Here is a 21,044-nt window from a genome sequence, read left to right as displayed (position 1 = left end):
GACACCATTTATAAGAGAGCAGTGAGTGACTAACCTTTCAATTTGTCCGCAGCCTTTTATCTGGTGCCACTTTACTCTTGACTAAATACGTTTACCAGCCTTTGACCCGTGGGGTCGACGAGCTCGACTTTCAATTTCATCAGTACACAAAGCCGCTTTCAGTGCTCAGCTGTGCTCAGGTTTGTCTGATAAATAGGAATCTTGGATTTAGTTGTTTAAGATGAACATCATGTTCACATCACTGCCTCAAATGAGCTTTCTTATCATATACAATTCATAATTCATGTTCAGGTTTAGTCTGAGGGAGAGTATATAAGCAACCTTTTTTTTTTTCCAGATAAAACAACTTCCTAATCCAGCATTATCTCCTGGCTATCGCTACAACATCATTAGTAACACTATAGTGTCACAAGCACGTCACTTTCTGATTGAAAGAGGTCATAGAAATCATATTTTTATGGTTATATACAACATAAATTCAACTTTAATCATAATTTGTTTTACCTCAAACTTTTAATATTTATTTTTTAATCTAGAGTTTTTACAATTAAATGTGCTTAACCAAAGCGTCTCATTGCCCTTTAAAATAAAATCACTAAAATATGTCCAAAGGAACAACATGTACTGTAATATTATATTCAGAATGATTTACAACAAAAAAATGTTTTGTTCAATATTTGGGAAAATAAGAGACTTATTTTTAAACGTGCAAGGGATGTTTACGCGAACTGAAGGTAATTATGTTGATGACCATTATAATTACATTCGGAAAATGTTGAATTTATAACAACTGGAGCTCCCGGAGTAAACCCATGCAACACAGGGAGAACATACAAACTTCACACAGAAGTTTGCAGCAACCTTTTTGCTGTGAGGCGATCATGATTCTATATGGTTAATGTGAGTAAATGAAACAATTTTACAACATATTTTTCTGTTGATTTGTTTTTTGTACACTTATGCACCCGAACCTGACTTTTATCTTACAAAGGTGGATAAGGAAGGATCAAATACATCTCTCACTTCAAGCAGAGGCGGATATGAAATTTTGATTCCTTCTTACACTTTCTTTTCTTACGAACGAAAAAAACCTACCTTGAGAACATCTTCATCGCTGGAGTCACAGTCAGTGTAGTCGGAGACGTCCGTCACGACTCCATCTTCCTCCACAGCCACCGTCCTCACCGGCATCACCACTTTCTTTCCCGTCAGGACCGCTGTGTTCAGTATGTCCGTGTCCTGTTCAGAGGCAGCAGGTTAAGTATGGAAATACAATTGCTAATGATGAAGGGGAACCTCTCTCATGGAGGAGACGAGTACTTGACATTACAACTTGACAATTTGAAATGAAAAGAAAAATTGTTTTATTTTTTATGCTATCTTGTTCTTTATAAACGAAATACTTAACTAGACTTGCTTTATAACATTAACAAGTAATTATAGATGTATTGAAAAATACTCCAATACTTTAACATATTTTTTATTTGATCCTGTCAATGCTTTTAATAAATCAGTGAAGGTTCTCATTCATCTCATTGTCATCAAAGTAAGTAAGTAATATTTATTTATATAGCGCTTTTTGAGACCAGGGTCACAAAGCGCTTAAACAATCAAAACAATACTCAAAAAAGTACATACTTTAAAGATCAAGATAATACTGAGAACACAACAGGAGTTCAAGAAATTCAAGGAAAAGCCTGAACAAATAGAAACGTCTTAAAATGTTTCTTAAAGGAGTCAGTAGATCCATCAAGCGCAAAGAGAGAGTGGTTCAAAATCGAGACAACTGGACTAGTTAATGTAATTATGTTTTTGTTTCATTTACAAATACCATGTTGAATAAAAAATATGTTTTTTCATTTCTTTTGATTCCACACAAAACACTAGACTAAAAAGTGATTGCATTTATGTAACACAATGCTTGTATTTATTGACCATTTATTTATTACATATAGGATGTTTTCCCAATGTCAATTTTTCAATGTTTTTTATAAAAGTCATCCATCTATCTTGTGTTAGCTGTTTTTTGTTCCTTGTCTTCCTTTAATCTCTGGGGTAGCCCCACTAGAGAAGCCCATCAGGGGACATGATGGCCAACAAATGGCACGACTCTAGTGGCGTGTTCCACTACTTGCACACTATTATCTCTGATGTGGCTCTAGATACGTGATGGTGCTTCCCATGTACAATCAAACGTGTGCTTCTGCGTGATGTATCATATGACATATAATATGTTCTTCTATGACTTATGCCATAAAAAGAACATTTGAAAAGTGTGTTATAAATAATAAGATGTTGCTTATTTATTAAGAATGAAAATGCAAAGTTTGGGGTTTTTCTAACTGCTACCTTGTTCTTTATAGAACTGAAACAAAATAGTTCACTAGACTTACTTTCTAACATAAGGGGTTTCCAAAAAAATATAGAAAACATTCTGAGAATATCCCTCTAAATTTAGAGAGAACAAAAAGCTGGTGAACTCGAGGACAACATGTTGATCCAAAAGCAAAACCCAGCATGCAATAACAAAGTGTCCATCTGTGGTAAATGGCACTGATTTAGAACAGTGCAATGAAACGTGTTGAAATGGGTTCTAATCCCGCCGTGGAACACGTGCGCAGCATCACTACACTACTCTAGCGCGTTGAGAAATCCTCCATTCCCTGAATCACATCCTTCTCTCGCTCAGTGGCCAGCAGGATAGAGAGCGTGACATATTGTTATGGGATTTCCTCATTTTATTGTCGAGATCTCTCTGAACACTCCGGCGGTCAGATAAAACATGTGATAAAGGCTTATACGGCGAATATGATCATGGATTTATTTTCCATTTTCCGAGCTAATTTAATTTCCAGTGAACGAGTAGCGTAGTTAAACCAAAATGAGGTTGGCTCGTTCCTTCATAACCCATCTTATGGTCAAGTGGATCTTCACTGCATACTTTTTTTTCAATTTAATTGTGATTGAATAGGAAACTATCTGCCGGTAAAAGACAGAAAACAATTGTAAATTTCGTATTTTTTTTCTTGACATTATTTCTTTTGATCCTTGTTCTTTGTACTTGCACTTTGTTCTTTTGTATGATCTTTGTTTTTGTTTTTTATGAAACTTGCTGTACCGAACTGGAACCCTAATTTACTGAAGATCTCCAGAGGGATTAATAAACTCTATCTATCTATCCATCCATATTTGTCATTCTTTGGGGGGAGCGGGTTATCGAGTATGCGATTGAAGTATCTGGACAACTTTAATGTATTCTGAAACACATATACTGAATAGAATTCTTATTTAAACATAGACCCTCGCCTTCTTTGTGGATCTATTTCAATGTTTGGACAAATACGTATTTTCTTTGGCTTCATCCGGCCAAGTGTTGCTCATAAATTCCGCCTGAATTTTCTTCAGGTTCTTCTTGCTTCCAGTGGTTTCTGGGAGAACTTTGATTAGCCAAGGAGCGTATGTATCATTGAGTTATATATTATTCACACTGAGTGTGGTTGCAGTCACACCGCATCTCTCTCCCTCTCTCTGCATATGTGGGCATCCATGGATTCACAGAGCTTGAAATTGAAGCAGATGGATGTTTCAAATGCCTTCTGTGTGCCGTGGTAAAACACACTGCTTAAATGAAGTGGAAATCATTAGGTTGTGTGTATTTGTCTATATGTATGGATTTGTGTGTGAGTAGAAAGTGAGATTTACTGTTCAGGAAAAAAGAAAACCAGATGGAGTCTTGTTCTTTAACTGATCTAAATGGAGCAGAAGTCGACTTCTATCCTCCAGTTCTTGCAGTATTTATTATAAATGGACAATATGGTGGCGTTAAAGACAGTTTTTTTGTCCAATCGTTCTGTTTTGTTTCCAGCATAAGGTCCAAATCTCCAAGAACATTAAATGAATGAGTAAACCATGGACGTGTTTAACCATCATAACTCCAATCAGACACACTTAAATAAGTGTAAATGATTGTGTAATCTCTCAAGGATTAATTATAGCAGCGCTTGATGAATTAAACAGAAGCGAAATCTCCACCTGATCACTGCAGCAGCGTATGACAGACATGCAAGCGACTAACTTCAGCTTGCTGGAACAACAACCAGGTCACGTTGCTTTATATAAATCCCACTTACTTAACCACCCAACACATGACCAGCCTTTTGTGTATGCAAACCAGGCAGGCACAATTAAAGCAAAGTGCGTTATACATCATGTGTTCACACACCGTTGCACGGGAGGATGAAGGCTCTATATTTATGACAGACAACAAGGGCGAGGATTCTTGTGCTGCTTTTAAAGTCGCTGCTTAATGAGGCGGGTTTTTTATTTTGGAAAAACATGTGGGTGATCCCTGGCGTACCATGATGAGCGGAGCGAGGCCCACGAAATCCCTCTGTGTGGTGTAGATCCTCATGGCTCCTTCAGTCTTGGACACGGTCTTGGTCCCGGTCGGGAGCTCCAGCCGCCACACGATCACCTGACTGTCCAGGGGACTGCTCAGCTCCTCCACCTCGAAGTCCATCTGAAGCACATCGATCAGGCTGCCGTCCGGTCTGAGTGGAAGTTGAAGATATTGTCACTCAAACTTCATAAAAATTCGTTAAATTGTAGAAAATAATTGAAGATGCAAAGAATTGTGGGCCATATGTTGATAACGGATACTACGTCAATGTAGTTGCAATAATGGATTAATTTTTTGTCTACCAAACAACAAATAAAAGGAGATCAGTGTCCAAAAAAGTTTGTTTAAGTCAATATATTTTGGTAAAAGAACTTGATTGGGTTTACAAGGAGTTTTTCCTAAAGAAGCATGAGGATCCGGGATAGGTTCGGCGTGAAGGAGCTGCTCCTTGAGAGGATCAGACGAGGAATAATTTATGATCTCATACATCCACAGTAGAGCCATTGATTCTCCAAGTATCAATATTCAACTGAAGTATGTTCTACTTACTTATATAACATTTCTCTGGATGTAACCCAGAAGCGTCTACTTTTGTGGATCTACAAAGTAGATCCTGGACCACATAGAAAGCTTATATCTGCACTCTGGCTTGAAAGTTTGGGATTCCCATAAGAGCTTGGGTAAGATATTTTTTTTTCTCTTTTTTACCAAGGATTTGAGGATTTTACTCTCATGTTAATGAGCGGCTGCGACAGAGAATATTTACCCTCGCAGCACCAAACACCTAATATGATTATTTCACCATTGGCGCCAGAAATTTCCTCTCCACGTCAGTGTGCATGCGTGCAGAGATAATCATGTCTGAGTGGAAGGTCGGTGATTAAACTTCAGTGTGTTCTGTACTTTCATCGACTCTGTACTGATCCATCAGTCTGCTGGTTTAACAACATGTCAAGTGTGATCTCTTAAAGGTTGTTCAGAATTTCTTCAGACACTTCTCTAGTATGTATTTAAGAATAAAAACAATTATGCTTGAAATAGAGGGCCGCATAATGACAGCAAAATGTGTTGATTTAAGTGTCTCTCAAATTGATCTTGGACCTCTATTGTAGGGTATGTGTCTGTTTGTACAAAACTCTCTGTTAATAAAGATATTTACAAAAATGCGCTTAAGCACCGCCCACTGAAAACGCTTGGTTTTTCTTAAACTAAAATCAAGTTTAACATAACCACAACCACTCGGCGGTGATGATTAAACATCGAGGTCCGTCACTCAGGGTCATCAATCCCATAAGTCTCCACCTCAAAGGGAACTGTGGATGGAGAAAGAAGCAGGGCGTTCTTCGCTGCTGCAGAGTGAAGCCCATTATTACGTCATAATAGAGTGCTCTCTCGTAACCTCTCGTTCGCCAAGATTTCCGACAAGAACAAGAATAACTTTAAAACACCATGAGGAGAGACTTATTGCATCATGGAGAGGAAGAACTGAAACATGTGAGTGAGTCAGGAGAGTTGGGTTTTTGAATTAGTTGCTTTTAAAAGGGCTGACCCCACTTTTCCCAGTTCTGTATACACATCATCCACAACACATGATCTGAGCTCCTGCAATGTTCTGTTCTTACATTCCTAGTGTTGAGTTGCTGCTTGTGTGAAATGTGCAAAGAATAAAAGGTGGTCCGAGGACGGCGGCTTGCTGCATACTGAACAGACTATAAGCCTGTGCAACTTCTAATGGCCTCTCAGTGATGCCAACGAGGACAAAGTGTCCTCGCAGCGGATTCAATTTTCTCTCATGGCCCAAGTTAGTATCCTCTGTTTTATTTCTTGGCAAACTATAGAACTATAGAGGAGATATATTGGTGCAGGAAAAAAACAATACCCACCCAGATATTATCAGACCTTTTAGTGTGTGTGTGTTTTTATGTGTGTGGAAACACGTTATGGATAGCTGTGTGTCTCGAAACATGCTGGGTTTGTGCACGACAACAGGCTTTAAAAGGGCGACGTACGTGACAATAGCAGGAGATATATTTTGCTAATCCAACATTAAGTTTCAAACCATGATCCTCTAGTCTAGATCCACACTTTGTGTAATTTAATAATCTGAACATATTGCTGTCAGACCTGAGATTAAAAGGAGTATCAAAACAAGATGTTCACATAAGTATGAGTATATCCTCCTAAGTATGCATTAACACAGATATGCTGCTGTTGTGATCATTCTTGTGAGGCTTTATAAAAAACACAGGGTCTTTTACGGCTTGTTTACGGTTGACTGTGGTTTAATAAAGGCCCCGTGTGAAGCATAGAACGGCTCTCGTGTACAGATACAGCAAATACTTTTGTGTCCCTGATAAAGGCAGAGTGACTAAAAGTCAAAGCCCAGATGTGGTGTGAGAATCGACAGTCTCTGCAGGGGTTCAGTCCCATTCATGACATTTTGGAAGGGATTAGCTCACACGATCGACTGAAAAAATATGTTCACCCATAAAAAGGACGCGATAAACAATACCATAATCCATGCAGGACAGGGAAAACATTTTAATGAGGTCAAAACAATAGAAAATAGTGCAGTGAATGGTTATGGCAGGCTGCTGCTTCCACTGCAGCACTCAAAGAACTTTCTTTTACTGACAGACCTTATGCCATTGTCCTATTTATTAAACTATAACATGCTTATCTTTATCCACTTTTTTTATCCAGTGTTCATCCTTTAAAAGTTGGATATGGACAAATTGCTCTTTTCCAGCAATGGAAGCAATTTGCACACAGATTAGGGCTTTAATTTTGCATTGGATTTTTCCTATGTCTCCCGAGGCAAAATTAATCCTGCTGTTTGAAATGAAATCTCAATAGATCCTTTTTTTTCTTTTATTTTTGGAAAACTGTGCTAGAATCCTAACAGGAAACTAAAGAGCTTTGCGGTGAAATACTTAAGAATCAACTGAATTGTTGCTGGTTTGGATTGACCATGAACTTCAGGGACTTCTTAAAAGATTAGTTTACGTTTATTCAGTAGAAACAATTTATTTTAAGCATTCTTAAGCTAACTCATTAGTTTTAAATATTTAAGCGATGTTATTTCATGGTGAAATGGTAAAATATTAATCTTAATCTTTTTGTATTTCATTCATTAACTCTGCAACAGACCATGATCACAGGGCTGGTAACTAATGAAGTACAACATATGTTTTGTTATTTTCTTTTGCAACAGAACCAAACATAGAATAGCTTTTCTTTAGAGTATTTTTTTGTGGTTTTAATTTATCTTTTTTTGTTCTTTTTTTTTTTAAAGCTCACAAATATGGCCACAATATAATTATATGTAAAAATGGGTAGAGCTACATGGAGGAAAGAAATTGAAAATGTAAGAATTATTTATTGAACTTCTGAACCGAATCTTTGTGAATAAAAACAAAAAAACATCTTCATGCTATAAATCTGTGAACACCTAACCACCTTCATTGTGAAAGATGTTTTTTATGTCACCCCAGTGAATGATTGAATCGTTTCGAAGTGTGGTTATTTGTTCGTGGGGATCAGTGCATACACATCAGTAAACCAGTGCACGCCTTTTCCAGAAGATTACGATCAACAAAACCGTATATTAGAACTTGGCTGCTGCTGCCTTCTTGGAAGATTGTAATCCAACTCACCTTCATAGTGGGGATTTTTGGAAAGACAAAACTGTGTTTTTTTCCCTCATATCTATAGCACCAAATATATGAATGCACTAGAAAAGTTTCCATGAACCCCTACAGTGCAGTGGTGAGGTTGTTTTTCGAGGGCAGTAACTGTTGAACACACTTTGTACTCGCAGCATCAGTAGACTGAAGTCTGAGCAGATAAAAAAATTGAATGTCCTGTATATTAAGGTGATATTTTATCCTGCCGATTAATATAAGTCAGTGATGATGCATTAGTCATGAATCGTTGGCTAAATAGCAAATTCTACTTGCACATCTATTATAAGAAATACCATTACAAATAAGATCCAAACGGATAGTTAACTAGGTTGGCCTAGCATCCTCTTCAACTACCAATTCAATTTTTGTTAGATAGAAACATGTCTTCATCGGCTTAACTTCAACCTTATGAGGGCTGCATTCAGTTAAAGTGCAAATCATATGTTGATTTAAGTGTGTCTTCAGTTGATCTTGGATCTCTATTGTATCATCAGTATGTGTCTGTTTGGATAAAACTCTCTTTTTATTGTTATATTTACATTAGAAAATGTGCTTAAGCCCCGCCTTCTGAAAACACTGACGATATAATATCATCTACCATAACCACGCCCACTCTGCTTTGATTGGTAAAACATGTCACCCCGCGTCATCAATCCCGGAACTCTCCACCTCCAAGCGACTTGTTGTATAAAGAAAGAAGCAGGGCGTTCTTCGCTGCATCAAGAGGAGTGAAGACTATTATTACATAGTAATAGACTTCTCGTAACCTCTTGTTTGCCACCAAACTTTTCTGCACGTCAGTATTGTTGTTCTTTGTCACTCCTACTAAAAATCTGAGCATCTACAACTCCTACCCTTCATACATCATGATACGCCTCTCTACTGTGCTATTAATCTTTATTTTCACTTAATCATCCACTCTTCTGTCCCATCAGACGAGTGCCTCCAACCATTCTACCCTGCCTGCACTCTCGTCTCCGCCTCCCTTGATCTCTGACCATTACTCTGGATCAATAGCTAATAAAGTAAAGGTTAGCGTTGCTCCTTAATATTTAATAGTTTCGCCTGTCAAAGCAAACACATTCTCTAAAATGCTCAAAGGTAGCCCATAAAAGCTGCAAATTTCACTCATTTATTTTTAATTCGCCCTTAGGGTTGTGATTTTAATATCAGCACAGATCACAGAAGTCGTTATCATGGGTTAAAGAACAGTTGGTTTGTTTAGATATAGCTTTTAAAATATTTATTTGTATTCTAATGGAGAAAGGTCAGTGCATGACTTGGCATTAAATGAATGTCTTGCGGAACTGCTCCACAAACTTGTTTGCCCTCGCAAGGAGATCTGAGTTAAGCTGCTTGTTGGGAGTATAGCCCTGTTTAATGAGGTCTAGGAACAAGTTAAGTACTTCTTGGATAGAGGTGCAGCTGTCCACAGGTGCACGAGCCTCGATAACAGCGTCACAAGGAGATTCCACCAGCCGGCCGAGGTCACAAGTTTAAGTCCATTTACTACAAAGCATGGAGGTGGAATTTTCACTGGAGTCTTTATAGATGGTTGCGTCTCACACAGTGGAGGTATTAAAACTGAAACGATAGTGCCACTTTACTTCCAGAGGCGTAAAAAGAAGACGTTGAGTCAAAGTGTGCTCAGGGAGTATCCATCAAGTCCTCCAAGGGCATCACTCCAAATGTGTTAAAACTGTTCCACCCAACAAGACCCACTTCAGGTTGAATACGCTGAAAGTAGTTTGCGAAGGAAAATATCTTATCATTGCCTAAAGCAAATACCTTTTTCCAGGAATGGCACCTTTCCTCTGGCAGCTCACAGCGATGGAACCATCGGCATCTTTGTCCAGAGTGATATCCCAGAGTGCAGTGTTACTCGGCGTTGCTGTCCTGAAGACCACACCTTTGGTGATTGTAGATCTGTAAGAAGACAAACTTTGTGATTAAAAACATCTTTAATTTTCATTTTATTTTACACCCATAATACACTAAGGATTAGTTGCTGTGTCTAAGATAGATAGATAAATGAACTAATCCTAAGGGAAATCATAGAAAAGATGAAGCAAACTTAGCAGGTGAGTTTTGTAGGAATCGGGACCATCTGAAGAGACCGAGACTAATCAAACTTGGCCTTGGTTTTGTCTTTGTAATTTGTATCATTAAAAAAGGAAAGATAATCATGGTCCGTTATGCTTTGTGAGCGCTGTTAAATCACAAGTCCATGCAAAACAGATCCCCAGACCCAGTCAATACCGACCGAGTTAAATGGAAACTAATGTGAAAACCCAACTCTCACTGATTTATTCACTCATTCATTCATGTTTCAAGTCTTTCTCTCCAAGATGCAGTAAGTCCCTCATCATGATGAGGTTTGAAGTTATTACTTTATTAAGTTCTCCCCAATCTGAAATCTCAGCGAAGAAGAGGTTACGAGAGCAAAGCCCATAATGACGCCATGATAGTTTTGCTTCTCCATCCAGCAGTTATCACGCCCCACTTTGTTTATACAATTAGTCCCTTTGAGGTAGATTCTTGCGGGATTGATGATTTTCTAATGTAAATATTTCAATTAAAAGAGAGTTTTGTACAAACAGAAACATACTAGAGTACAATAGAGTCCAATAATAATATATTTAAGACACACTTTTCTCTTTTTCGCCAGTAGTGGTACTAAATAAAGACAGTGATTATTTTTTTCTAGTTATTGATACACATGACACAAATATTGACATGCCTCCTTAAGTTATTGTTTTTATTATGTTTGCATGTTTATCTTTGTCTAGTTATCTTCTGGGGGACTGACTGAAGATAAGTATTATATTATAAATAATAAATGTTCCATGTTATGAGCTCAGGGGATACTGGGAAACATAAAGAGAGGCTGCGACAGACATTAAGCTCATTAAATGTTTCTTCTTGTTGTTTTTTTTACCAAAGAAACTCACGACAAGTCACACTAAGAACACGGCCCAGAAGTCCAAACTTCTTATCTCATCGAGTTTTGAACACATGACCCTATAGCTCCATATCTGCTGCTGCTAAGGGCAGTTTTTCCACACATCACAAAGACTCTAAGAATGTCAGCTTCACTACTTGTCTAAGCCTTTCAAGAGTGTCAAGAGTTTTCTTTGTCTCAATTGTCTTCATCCTGGTACATGCATGAAATTCAGCCTTGAGAGTCACACATCACAAGTTCAGTGATCTCCCTAAATGATACTGACAAATGTTTCTTATGGAATAAAAGTGTTTTTTTTACTAAAGATCCTGGCATCGACAGCAAAATAACAGGCGTTACCACAATTCATGTTTTTTAGGGGTACAAGTTTCATGTTTTATATTTAAAATATCGACTTAACATTTCAGCTGAAATGTTAACCTCTGGTAAAATTTTAAAAATAAACTGAAATAAAAGCTCAATGGTACTTGCTGTTACAAAGATTTAAGCAAGATGAACTTATGTGTCTTGTTGACGAAGCAATAATACAAAGTGTTCCACAGGAGAATCGTCCGTGAATCTTCAGGGCTTCAGCTCCAGAGATTGGTGTTCGTGGCTGGTGTCAGACAAGCTGCTGCTTTGCATCATTTCTCAGCCAAATTATTTATCAGACAGCGGCTCTCATGCAGAAATCTTCTTGATACAGTGCTGAGAAATCCTTTATGTGCTCAAACTCATTGGCTCCTCATTTGTCAACTGAGTTTGACTATTTTTTTGGTTTTATTTTCTTCCCAAATCCGTCTTATTGACACCCAAATTGCTCCAATTTCATGCTTAATGGCCCTGGTGCTCTTTGTAACTTGGTTTAACTACATTTATTTATTTAACACATTACTTTTATTGTTATTATTATTACAATTTTTTTTTTAAAAAAATGCTTTTTTGACCCTAATTAATCTATGTGAGCATTGAAAACAAGATTTTTTTTTTAAAGCTAAAACGACAATAATATGACGGGTCCATTTGGGTAACATTTGTTTACAATTTTTGTACTTTGTACTCATTTTTACACCATCATATTGTATCTGAATTCACTGAACAAATGAATAAAGAGCAATATTTAACACAGATAAACTTCAATCTAGTAAAACACAAACCTCAAATTAGACTTCTGTGATGTATTTTCGCATATATATTACATATATACATCAAACACACAAAAAAATAAAAAAGATTTGTCCTTCCAGCTGCTTAAAAGAAGGAGTAGAAATGGCCATCAGCATCCTGTCCTCCACCACCTCGACCCTATCAACGGCCACCCCGGGACAGAGCCGGCCATCTTCATACATTTGTCTAGTTCGTACCTGAAGCTGCAGCAGCAAACCACTAAAGTCTGACGCCCTCAGAAGAAGAGCTTAGAGACTCCTGGTTGTACATGTTTGTCTTGACTATGAAATGATTTAATGTGTTTTTTCTGTTAATGAGAATTGACGGCACAGTTGCTTCTTCTCTGCTGTGGTTGATTGCAAACCAGCCCTAGGCTTGGTACTTCATTTAGCGCTCTGATGTAATCATGTTTGTTTTTCTACTGTTGTTTTGGACACCGATATTGTTGATTTCCGTTTTAAGCCTCTGGCACCCGTTCAACTTATTCTCCCCTTTTCTGCATTAATCACATGACCAACTTCATCTCTGTGTAATACCGCCAAAGGAATTAAAGGAGTTTAACCCCTAAATGAATGATATCATTTGATATCCATGTTTAATTTGAGAAAATAAAATATAATAGTCTGCATTATTAAAAAAGGAAAATAAAAACAATTCTACAATTTATTAAAATTGTTTTGTTGGGGAACAATCAACACTCGCACGTGCAAACACAACACAGTTTAAACAATACATTCCTAATAGTTTGTTTCGATAATTCAGTGTACAATATGCTGGGATGTTGAACAAATTCACAGGAAGTAGGAAAGATGTACCTAAATGACAATATTCTTTTTATGTTCTACTTCAATTTCGTTTAATTTTGTTCTCTCACTCCCCATTCTCCCCTTTTCTTGTGTGCCACATACAATATTTAGCTGCATTTTTAAGGTAGTTGTTCTTTCTCTGAACCCTTACCCTATCCCTACCCCTAACTCTAACCCTAACTCTAACCCTTACCCTAACCCTAACCCTAACCCTAACCCTAACCCTAACCCTAACCCTAACCCTAACCCTAACCCTAACCCTAACCCTACCTGATTTAAACATAACCCTTAATTTCAATGTAATGTCAAAGATATACTATAAGAGGTGTCTCTCAGACAAAATACACAATACTTACAAACTTTTACCTCTTTCTATCACGTTTTTTGTATTCATTCATATCTTGTACTGGGCCACATCCTATTAAGCTAATATTTTTTGAGACTTTTGAGAGGTTTTTTTTCATTAAATGAGGCAATTTTTAAAAACTTTATATTATCTGAATGACAACCCTGGCTGTTTGGAGCTATGTGTATCATGTAAAATTACTCATGTTTACCACGTTTTATATGTATTGCCACGACTCAGATTTCTATCTGAAATGATAGAAAACAGGCTGAGTGGAGGAGCTTGGGATATTTGGTTTCCATCTGAAAAGAAAGCTGGTGCTTTATCTCCCAATCTTATGATAAACTGATCGCATTAGAAATCTCTGAAGGGTTGCAATCTCAGACAACAATCTGACACGGAGCACGTCGCAGGCTTTGCGTTTGAAAAGACTGGGCTTTCCGTGATGATAAAGAAGTGTGGTAAATCAAAAGGTTACATTGCTAAGAATCGAGTTTGCAAAACCATAATCATTTCCGATAAAGCTTGTATTTAGAAATGTTGGAGGAAATCTCTGTCGTGAGCTTTACCACCATCGGTCAGTTCAAACACGCAAAGACGCTCTTCCACGGCGACTAATCTTGGCTCAAGGCTGAATCGCTGCCGGCAGAGGACTGATCCTTTGGTCTCGCAGGAAAACACTCACTTTTTTTTATTTATTTATTTGGCTTCAAGTTCAAACAAGCGTCTGACTCACAGGTGATGATTCAAAAGCGGGCAAGCAACATTTCACCAGCGAGGAGGATTTTAATCTCATGCCACATCAGCAGCTGTTCACATGAAAACAGTTTACCTTAAGAAAACATCTCCAGTGACCTGAGCTAAACCCCCGGACGCTGTGTTCATGCATCAGAAAGTTGGTAACTACAAAGCGGGAACTGTGAAAAGGATTGTTCGGCTAAAGTTGAAGTCACAGTGCCATGAAATAAAACAATCACAAAGAAAGAAACCGCCGTTACGCTTTTTTAAAAAGACTATATGTGACAGATGTTAGCTTGTATTGCGTGGCCCTTATTTGGGCGCAACTCAAAACTCAAAGCAAGAACAGGCTCTAATTTATCCGAAATGTAAAATAAGACTTCAAAGTCAAGTGGATCTTCAGAGAACCAGGCCTCGCTATCTCAAAATTGCACTGATAGGGTGGAGTCAGAGAAAGTGTGTCAACAGCTGCCAGCTGGTTTAAGCTTATTTATTTGTATCAGGGGAGCCAACCAGTTGTTTATTTCCCGCTCAGGATTACTTACAATACACCTGCTACATTATTGTTCTACCGGTTTTTATTTCCTGCAATACATTATTTGGCTTTTGGTTCTGTACGGCTGGTCAGCACCATGACTCACCTATGTTGGACGTATTTCTGTAATAACAGGGACAAGCATAAAAGAGTCGCTGCTTGGATTTAGCTTTTAACTTCAGCTTCAATTCATGCTGTAATGTAACTTCAGGGTTAACTCAAGGCTATCAAAGCTAGTTTCTTACTTATCTAGTTAAGATAACTAGGTTGACTTACTCTGAACGAATGATCTACTCCTGAGCAGGCCAAATTGGAGGTTAAATTTGACCCTCTGGATCCATCTATAGATGTGCTTCAAACTGCTTTGTTATTAGGGTTGGTCTAAAAAACTTAAATCAGAAACCTTCATAACCAGTGTTGTAAACACAACATAGGAATATGAATTGTTTTTTGTGGTAGCAGTATAAAATAAATTAAGTAGTTTTATAATATCAATTAATGTAGCATGAGATTCATTATGTACACCTCACCGCGCAGCGTCGTGTTTATGTCGGGTTGAAGCTTACAACATGCATAAAATACTCGCACACTGATGGATGAAGTCAAACTCAAGACAGAACCCACACAACAAGGTATCACGCTGCGCTAACATTAGCTTCCGACAACAGCCTTGTCAGGGTACCAGACAAAATAACACCCATATTCTGGAGTAGAAAACAAAGCTTCAAACGGCTTGTTAGTGGCTAGAACTACATTGTTATGGTCCAACGTCAACATCTGACTGAAACAGTTATTCACAGGATGTATGAATGTGTGAATGAAAATGCAGTCGGTAGAGGGAGTAGCTATAACATTTCAACTTTTCCTCAAGAATTTCACTATCACCAAGTGAGAACAAAGTCACTGGACTTGACTTAAGCTTTAAGTTAATATTTTTTTTATTAATACAATACAACAATATTGTTGTTGCATTTGAGACTTTCCATTTTATTTTATTTTAATTGTTTATAAAACACCCTCAACAGGTCATTGTTGTACCTTTCGTTTTATGCTATGAGTTGTTTTAAGTTAACCCATAGCAACAGCATGTAGAGTGCAGAGCATGAAAGAATTAGAAGTGAAAAAATGAATAGAAATAAATTGATTCTGAAACTCATGAATCCAAATCGAATCGATTTAGGAGACTGGCAATGATAACCAACTCCAGTCGTGATGTTGATTATGATGTTGGTAAGTCAACCTTTCAATAAATTCGAGTTAACAGGGGTAGGTTGACAGCACTCTATAAGCCCCAGGTCTCGGTTTCAGTTTTGTTAATTAACTATATAAAGATATTAAAAGATTTAGTTTTTCACCGGTGGATTAATTTTCTTCCCAGATATCTCAACATGTCAGGATTCATCAGATTGTGGTTCAGATAGCGTGAGATTATTTTCCCAAGTGGAGACGGCAGATCTGAACTCGATTTAGGATGTGCAGGATAATTTTGTTCTGCAGATGTCAGACTCATCATAAATACAAGATATTAATAAAAACGAAAAATGCTGAACTTAAATCAATCTAAGGACAGTTTACAATCTACTGGAAATAATGTGGTGGTGAATGTGTGACTTAATCAAAGCTTAACGTGGTTCAACAAACTGTACTTTTCTATGAATTTTTCATCGTTATTTGTTGTATTTACACTTAAATAAGCAAGATTTACGCTGATGGCCTATCAGCTTCTGCTAAAAACAAGCTCTAAATATTGACTTGTTTAATCTTTTTCTGAACAATTCTTAAAGTTGAGGCTTCAATATAAGATGGATGTTACAGACGAGCACCATGGAGGAATTTAAAAGTTGTTTTTTTTACGATATGACGACTTTCTATCGCTACATTAAAATATATGAGTGAAGTTTGAATTTTGGCGAAGCAGACGGCTAAAAACCAGGAGAGCTGTGGCATCTGGCTGTCAGTGTCATTTATGGGACTGTATATAACATTTAACTGTGCTTAAAATGAAGGACGTTAAAAAGAAGTGGTTGACGCTCTGGTAAGGTCACCAGGACACACACACTCTCTCTCATACCTGACAATTATGAGTACTCAATTAACTTCTGTAAGGTTTGTGGGAGGAAAACTAGTTCTCTCTTGACTAACCACTTATTTTAAACTTCTTTCTTTTGGAATAAATGAATTCAAACTTTAATCCAAACCAACGATTTCAGTTTCAGTGAAACCAAACGCATGAATTGGCTTCTAAGTAACACAGCGCTGTAACAAAACACCTCTGAGGATCGTGAGGAGAGGATCGCGGTGCAACTAATAAAAAGTGACAGCAACAAAAAGCTCTGTTTTATCATTTCAGTCCCTCTAGAGTTAAAAAAAAAAATGGACGATCTTTTCTTTGCGTGGTTGAAAAGTAGAAGCCAGTGTCCACAGCGTCTGGTTGAGGAGGGGGGAGGTGCAGAGGCAGAGGAGACAGATGGCTGCGGAGACCAAATCTGACAGTGTGTGAGAAAAGCAGCTCTCAGGTGTCGCACCTGCCATCAATCTCAATCCCACTATTGTTTCACCTTTTACTCTCACGCAGAGACCAGCGGTACACATGCAAAACTATTCAATGGGACGGGTTGCACAAGTGGGCCGACGATCGATTCACTTCATTAAAGAGTTATGAGATCTGGGTCATAGTGCAACATCTGGTGAATATTATTAAGAAACACTGCTTAAACAGTGTGGAATACAACACAGCAGTTAGACTGAGGCTTGCAGAGAAATACATCTAAATATTGCAAAGATTCTAAGGACATTTTTAATTGGCCGCGTAGGTTCATCCAGGTCATGGTTATCCATAGGGTTCCAGACTGAGTAGAGTTTCACCTCTCATGCAAGGGTGAGTAAACTGTATTTCTTGCTATTGGGAAGTCACTGAACAAATTGTGAGGAGTTCTAAAGTTATTTTTGTTATGCTTTTAAAATAAAGACTTTTTTTGGAAAAGTGTAAGTGGGCATCATAAGCTAAATTGACCATTGTGTTGTCTCTGGATCAAGGTGAACGACCTCCACAACTGTATGTGTAATTATGGGAGCCAGGGAGGTCGTTCACCTTGACCCTGAGACAACACAAAGGATAACACAATTACATTTGTTTTCGGGCCATCGGGTCATCTTGACCCTGTAGTTATCTTGCAAGGGTTAATATAACTACAAAACTTAAGTAGATGGAGAGAACAAATAGGTTATATATATATATATATATATATATATATATATATATATATATATTTCTGGAACATATATACAGTATATATATATATATATATATATATATATATATATATACTGTATATATGTTCCAGAAATATAGAGAATAGAAATATAGAGAAAAATAGGAAATAACAGACAAGACAAAAACTAGATCTACTCCAATGACATGAGAGGGAAGACATTTTGCAAAGCCATTAGTATCAGCAATGACGATGTCAAACTTCAAAAATTAGAAAGTCTTTAATCAGCTGTCTCTAACAATCAACGGCCCGTGGGCCATTTGTGGCCTGTGTCATAAAATGATGTGGCCCTCCATTCATCTTCTGAGTGCAGGAAGAGCAAGTGTCTTCCATTTTTGCTAAATTTAAGATGGCAAGGGAATAACAATAATCATTCACTCATCATTTATATAGCTTTTATTAAATAGTTAGCCCTTGTGTAATCTCTGGGTCAAGGTGACCCGGAGGCCCGAAATGTGTTTGTGTTTGTGGTATCCCTTGTATTGACTCTGGATCAAGTTGATCGACCTCCTTAGCTTCCAGAAATACACATACAGTGGTGGAGGTTGTTTACAGTGACCCAAAGACAACACAAAGTATAACACATCTCATGACATGTTTATTTGTTCAGGCTTTTCCTTGATTTTCTGGAACTCCTGTGTTGTTCTTAGTATTATCTTGACTTTTAAAGTATATATTTTATTGAGTATTGTTTTGATCTGGAAAAAAGCTGTATAAATACAAATTACTTACTTACTTACTTACAAACACATTGCATTCGGGCCTCCGGGTCACCTTGACCCTGAGATAACACAAGGGTTAAGATGGAACAGATTTTTAAAATAAAATAATTAGACAAAAATTGCCGAAATTTACAGTGAAACCAAGGAAAAGAAAAATCCATAAATCCTTAAACAACAAAATTAGAACTTACTTCTTAAAAGAAGTACAGAAAAAACTGATGAACGACCCCGGCGAATGTGACCCAGTCTCCACGAGAGTTTGCATCTGTTGGCCCTTGGGCTACATGAGTTTGAGACCCCTGACTTGGATTGTTCTGGCTTTATCATAGAGCATCTGCGTGATTTACATTTTTTTTTAGAAGAAGAAGAAGACTCTCCAGCTGAGAAGGCGGCTGAGTAGGCTTAGGAAAAAAGATAGATGGATGACATTTTGAGTCCGGACAGGAAATAGATGGATGAATGAAAGGATTTGATCCGGCAAAGCATTGAGTAAGATAAAGAGCGACCTTCATAAAACTTGAGTGAATATGTTGCTGATAAGCATAAAGCAGGCAGGGCTCATAATGGTGGCAATGAGATGATAAAATACATCAGGATGCCATTAGATTTTGGGTCAAAACCATCTGCGGTGACACTTTGTCAAGCTCACCTGTCAGAGAGGACCAACTTTACGCCCCATAGCCTCCACCAGGATAGTAGAGGGGAACATAATTACTTCCCTGATATAATTTGTGCAGCCCTCTCTCCTGCTTCATTGATTCATCACTGTAGGGTTGAAGTACCACCGGTGAGCCCCGAGGCGAGCGGCAACAGATGCAACCATTAATTATACCTGCAAGTGTCCATCTTTTTGCCACTCTGATGGCCGGCCGTCAGCAACACGCTCATCATACTCATGGAACGGTCCTTGGAGCCGAGGAGACATGCAAGCCGTCGCAGGTGCCAGATGGCAAACAGCATGCCACTAAAAATCTACGCTGTCATACATACAAATGTCCCCGGTCCCTATTAAGCCGTTCCTTGTCGATAAAGTAGCTCATTAATATGTATTGATCTGAGCTCGACAAGCGTGTACTTAAAGGACAATGCGTTAACTGTAGTTTTCCGTCTCCAGTTCCTCAGGCCGTGACTCGTCTTGCTCTCCATCCGCCTCAACTTTGTACGACTCCAGTCACGGAGATCAATAACAGGTTTATCATCAATATTGAGCAGAGCTTAATGGGACGTTCCGACAGTGATAAAGCAAGCAGACAGCTGCTGAGGGCCAAATGCGTGGGGCGTGTTAATGTGCCGAGGAGCGGAGGGACGTGGCGCACCAAACGGCTCATGATGTGTAAGGAATTAAACCGGTTTATGTCTCCAACAAGCTGAAACCGTAGCAACGGATGCTCATCTTTTGCCAGAGTGCAGCTGTGGTCTCTTGACCTTCTAGTCTCTTTTTTTCTCCACTAGATTCAACTAATTTTCATCATATTAAAGTGAGCCTTGACCAAAATAAATTGTTTTCAATAGTTTATTAACCATTGTGCACACAGCAAGAACAGAACAGGATTCCAAAATTTCTAATAAAATATATTCATGTATGTATTTACATGGATTACATTTTATGCTTCAACGTAAGCAGCTGTTGCAGAGGCGTCGACACGTTTCCAAAAAAAGTACATTTTAGTTCTCATTTGAGATATTGCTTTTTTACTTTATACATTATTAACTATGATGGAATTCTGCATCTTTTAGTTTTAGCCCAAACAATTCAATATTCATGATGCTCGTTGGCAAAGAAGAACAGATTCACGTGTGTTCTGCTTCAGTCTAATTCAGTTCCATGTGGGATTTCTGTGACAAAACTACACTATTTTGTGTGAATTTATTACAAGTACTGTTACGACTATTATGTTTATTTATATTTTTAATATTCTGAATAGGAATATCCTCCATCAGGAATACATCCATATATTAAAAATGAATAACATGTTTGTAAAAATATAATTTAGTATATGATTTGTTATTTATATTTTTGTATTTATTAATGACTACAATGATGCTTTTTTTAAGCTTTTGTATTTTTATTATGTTTCTGGTTTCTGTAAGTGGAATTTCCCCCTGTATTACTAATAGAATAATATATTATCTTAAATGGTCGACACTTTCATGTTGATTATAATGATAACTTCTACACTTGCAGTGCATTATGGGTTGTTTAGCTGTTGACACTGATGCCTGTTTGACTTGTGGCTATTATTCTGATTTTTGTGATTGAAATCGGAGGTGTGTAAAATAAATCTTGACTTGCTAAAAAACAGAATGTAATGGAGAAATGACAAGCTGCTCCTTCTAATAAACACTGTAAAATAAAATAGTAAAGTATACATTCGTAAAGCTTTAAAATATTTACGGATTCAGATGGTGATTATGACCTAAATGCAATTGTT

The 21,044-nt window shown here is 37.6% G+C and overlaps 1 protein-coding gene across 1 annotated transcript in view; it reads right to left on the bottom strand.

Annotated features, from left to right (window-relative positions):
• Positions 1-21,044, bottom strand: part of LOC148088278 (transmembrane protein 132D) — a 41,735-nt gene that overhangs the window by 5,720 nt on the left and 14,971 nt on the right. The window contains exons 3-5 of the mRNA XM_087795890.1: positions 9,874-10,011; positions 4,358-4,550; positions 1,096-1,239 (exon numbers count right to left, since the gene is read on the bottom strand). Of these exons, the coding sequence (XP_087652016.1) occupies positions 1,096-1,239; positions 4,358-4,550; positions 9,874-10,011 (475 nt within the window). The remainder of the gene's footprint in view (positions 1-1,095; positions 1,240-4,357; positions 4,551-9,873; positions 10,012-21,044) is intronic.

Source organism: Callionymus lyra, chromosome 1 (assembly GCF_982586985.1).
Source record: "Callionymus lyra chromosome 1, fCalLyr1.hap1.1, whole genome shotgun sequence".
NCBI lineage: Eukaryota > Metazoa > Chordata > Actinopteri > Syngnathiformes > Callionymidae > Callionymus > Callionymus lyra.
Note: the sequence above shows the minus strand (reverse complement) of the source record. Positions and strands in the feature narration are given on the sequence as shown.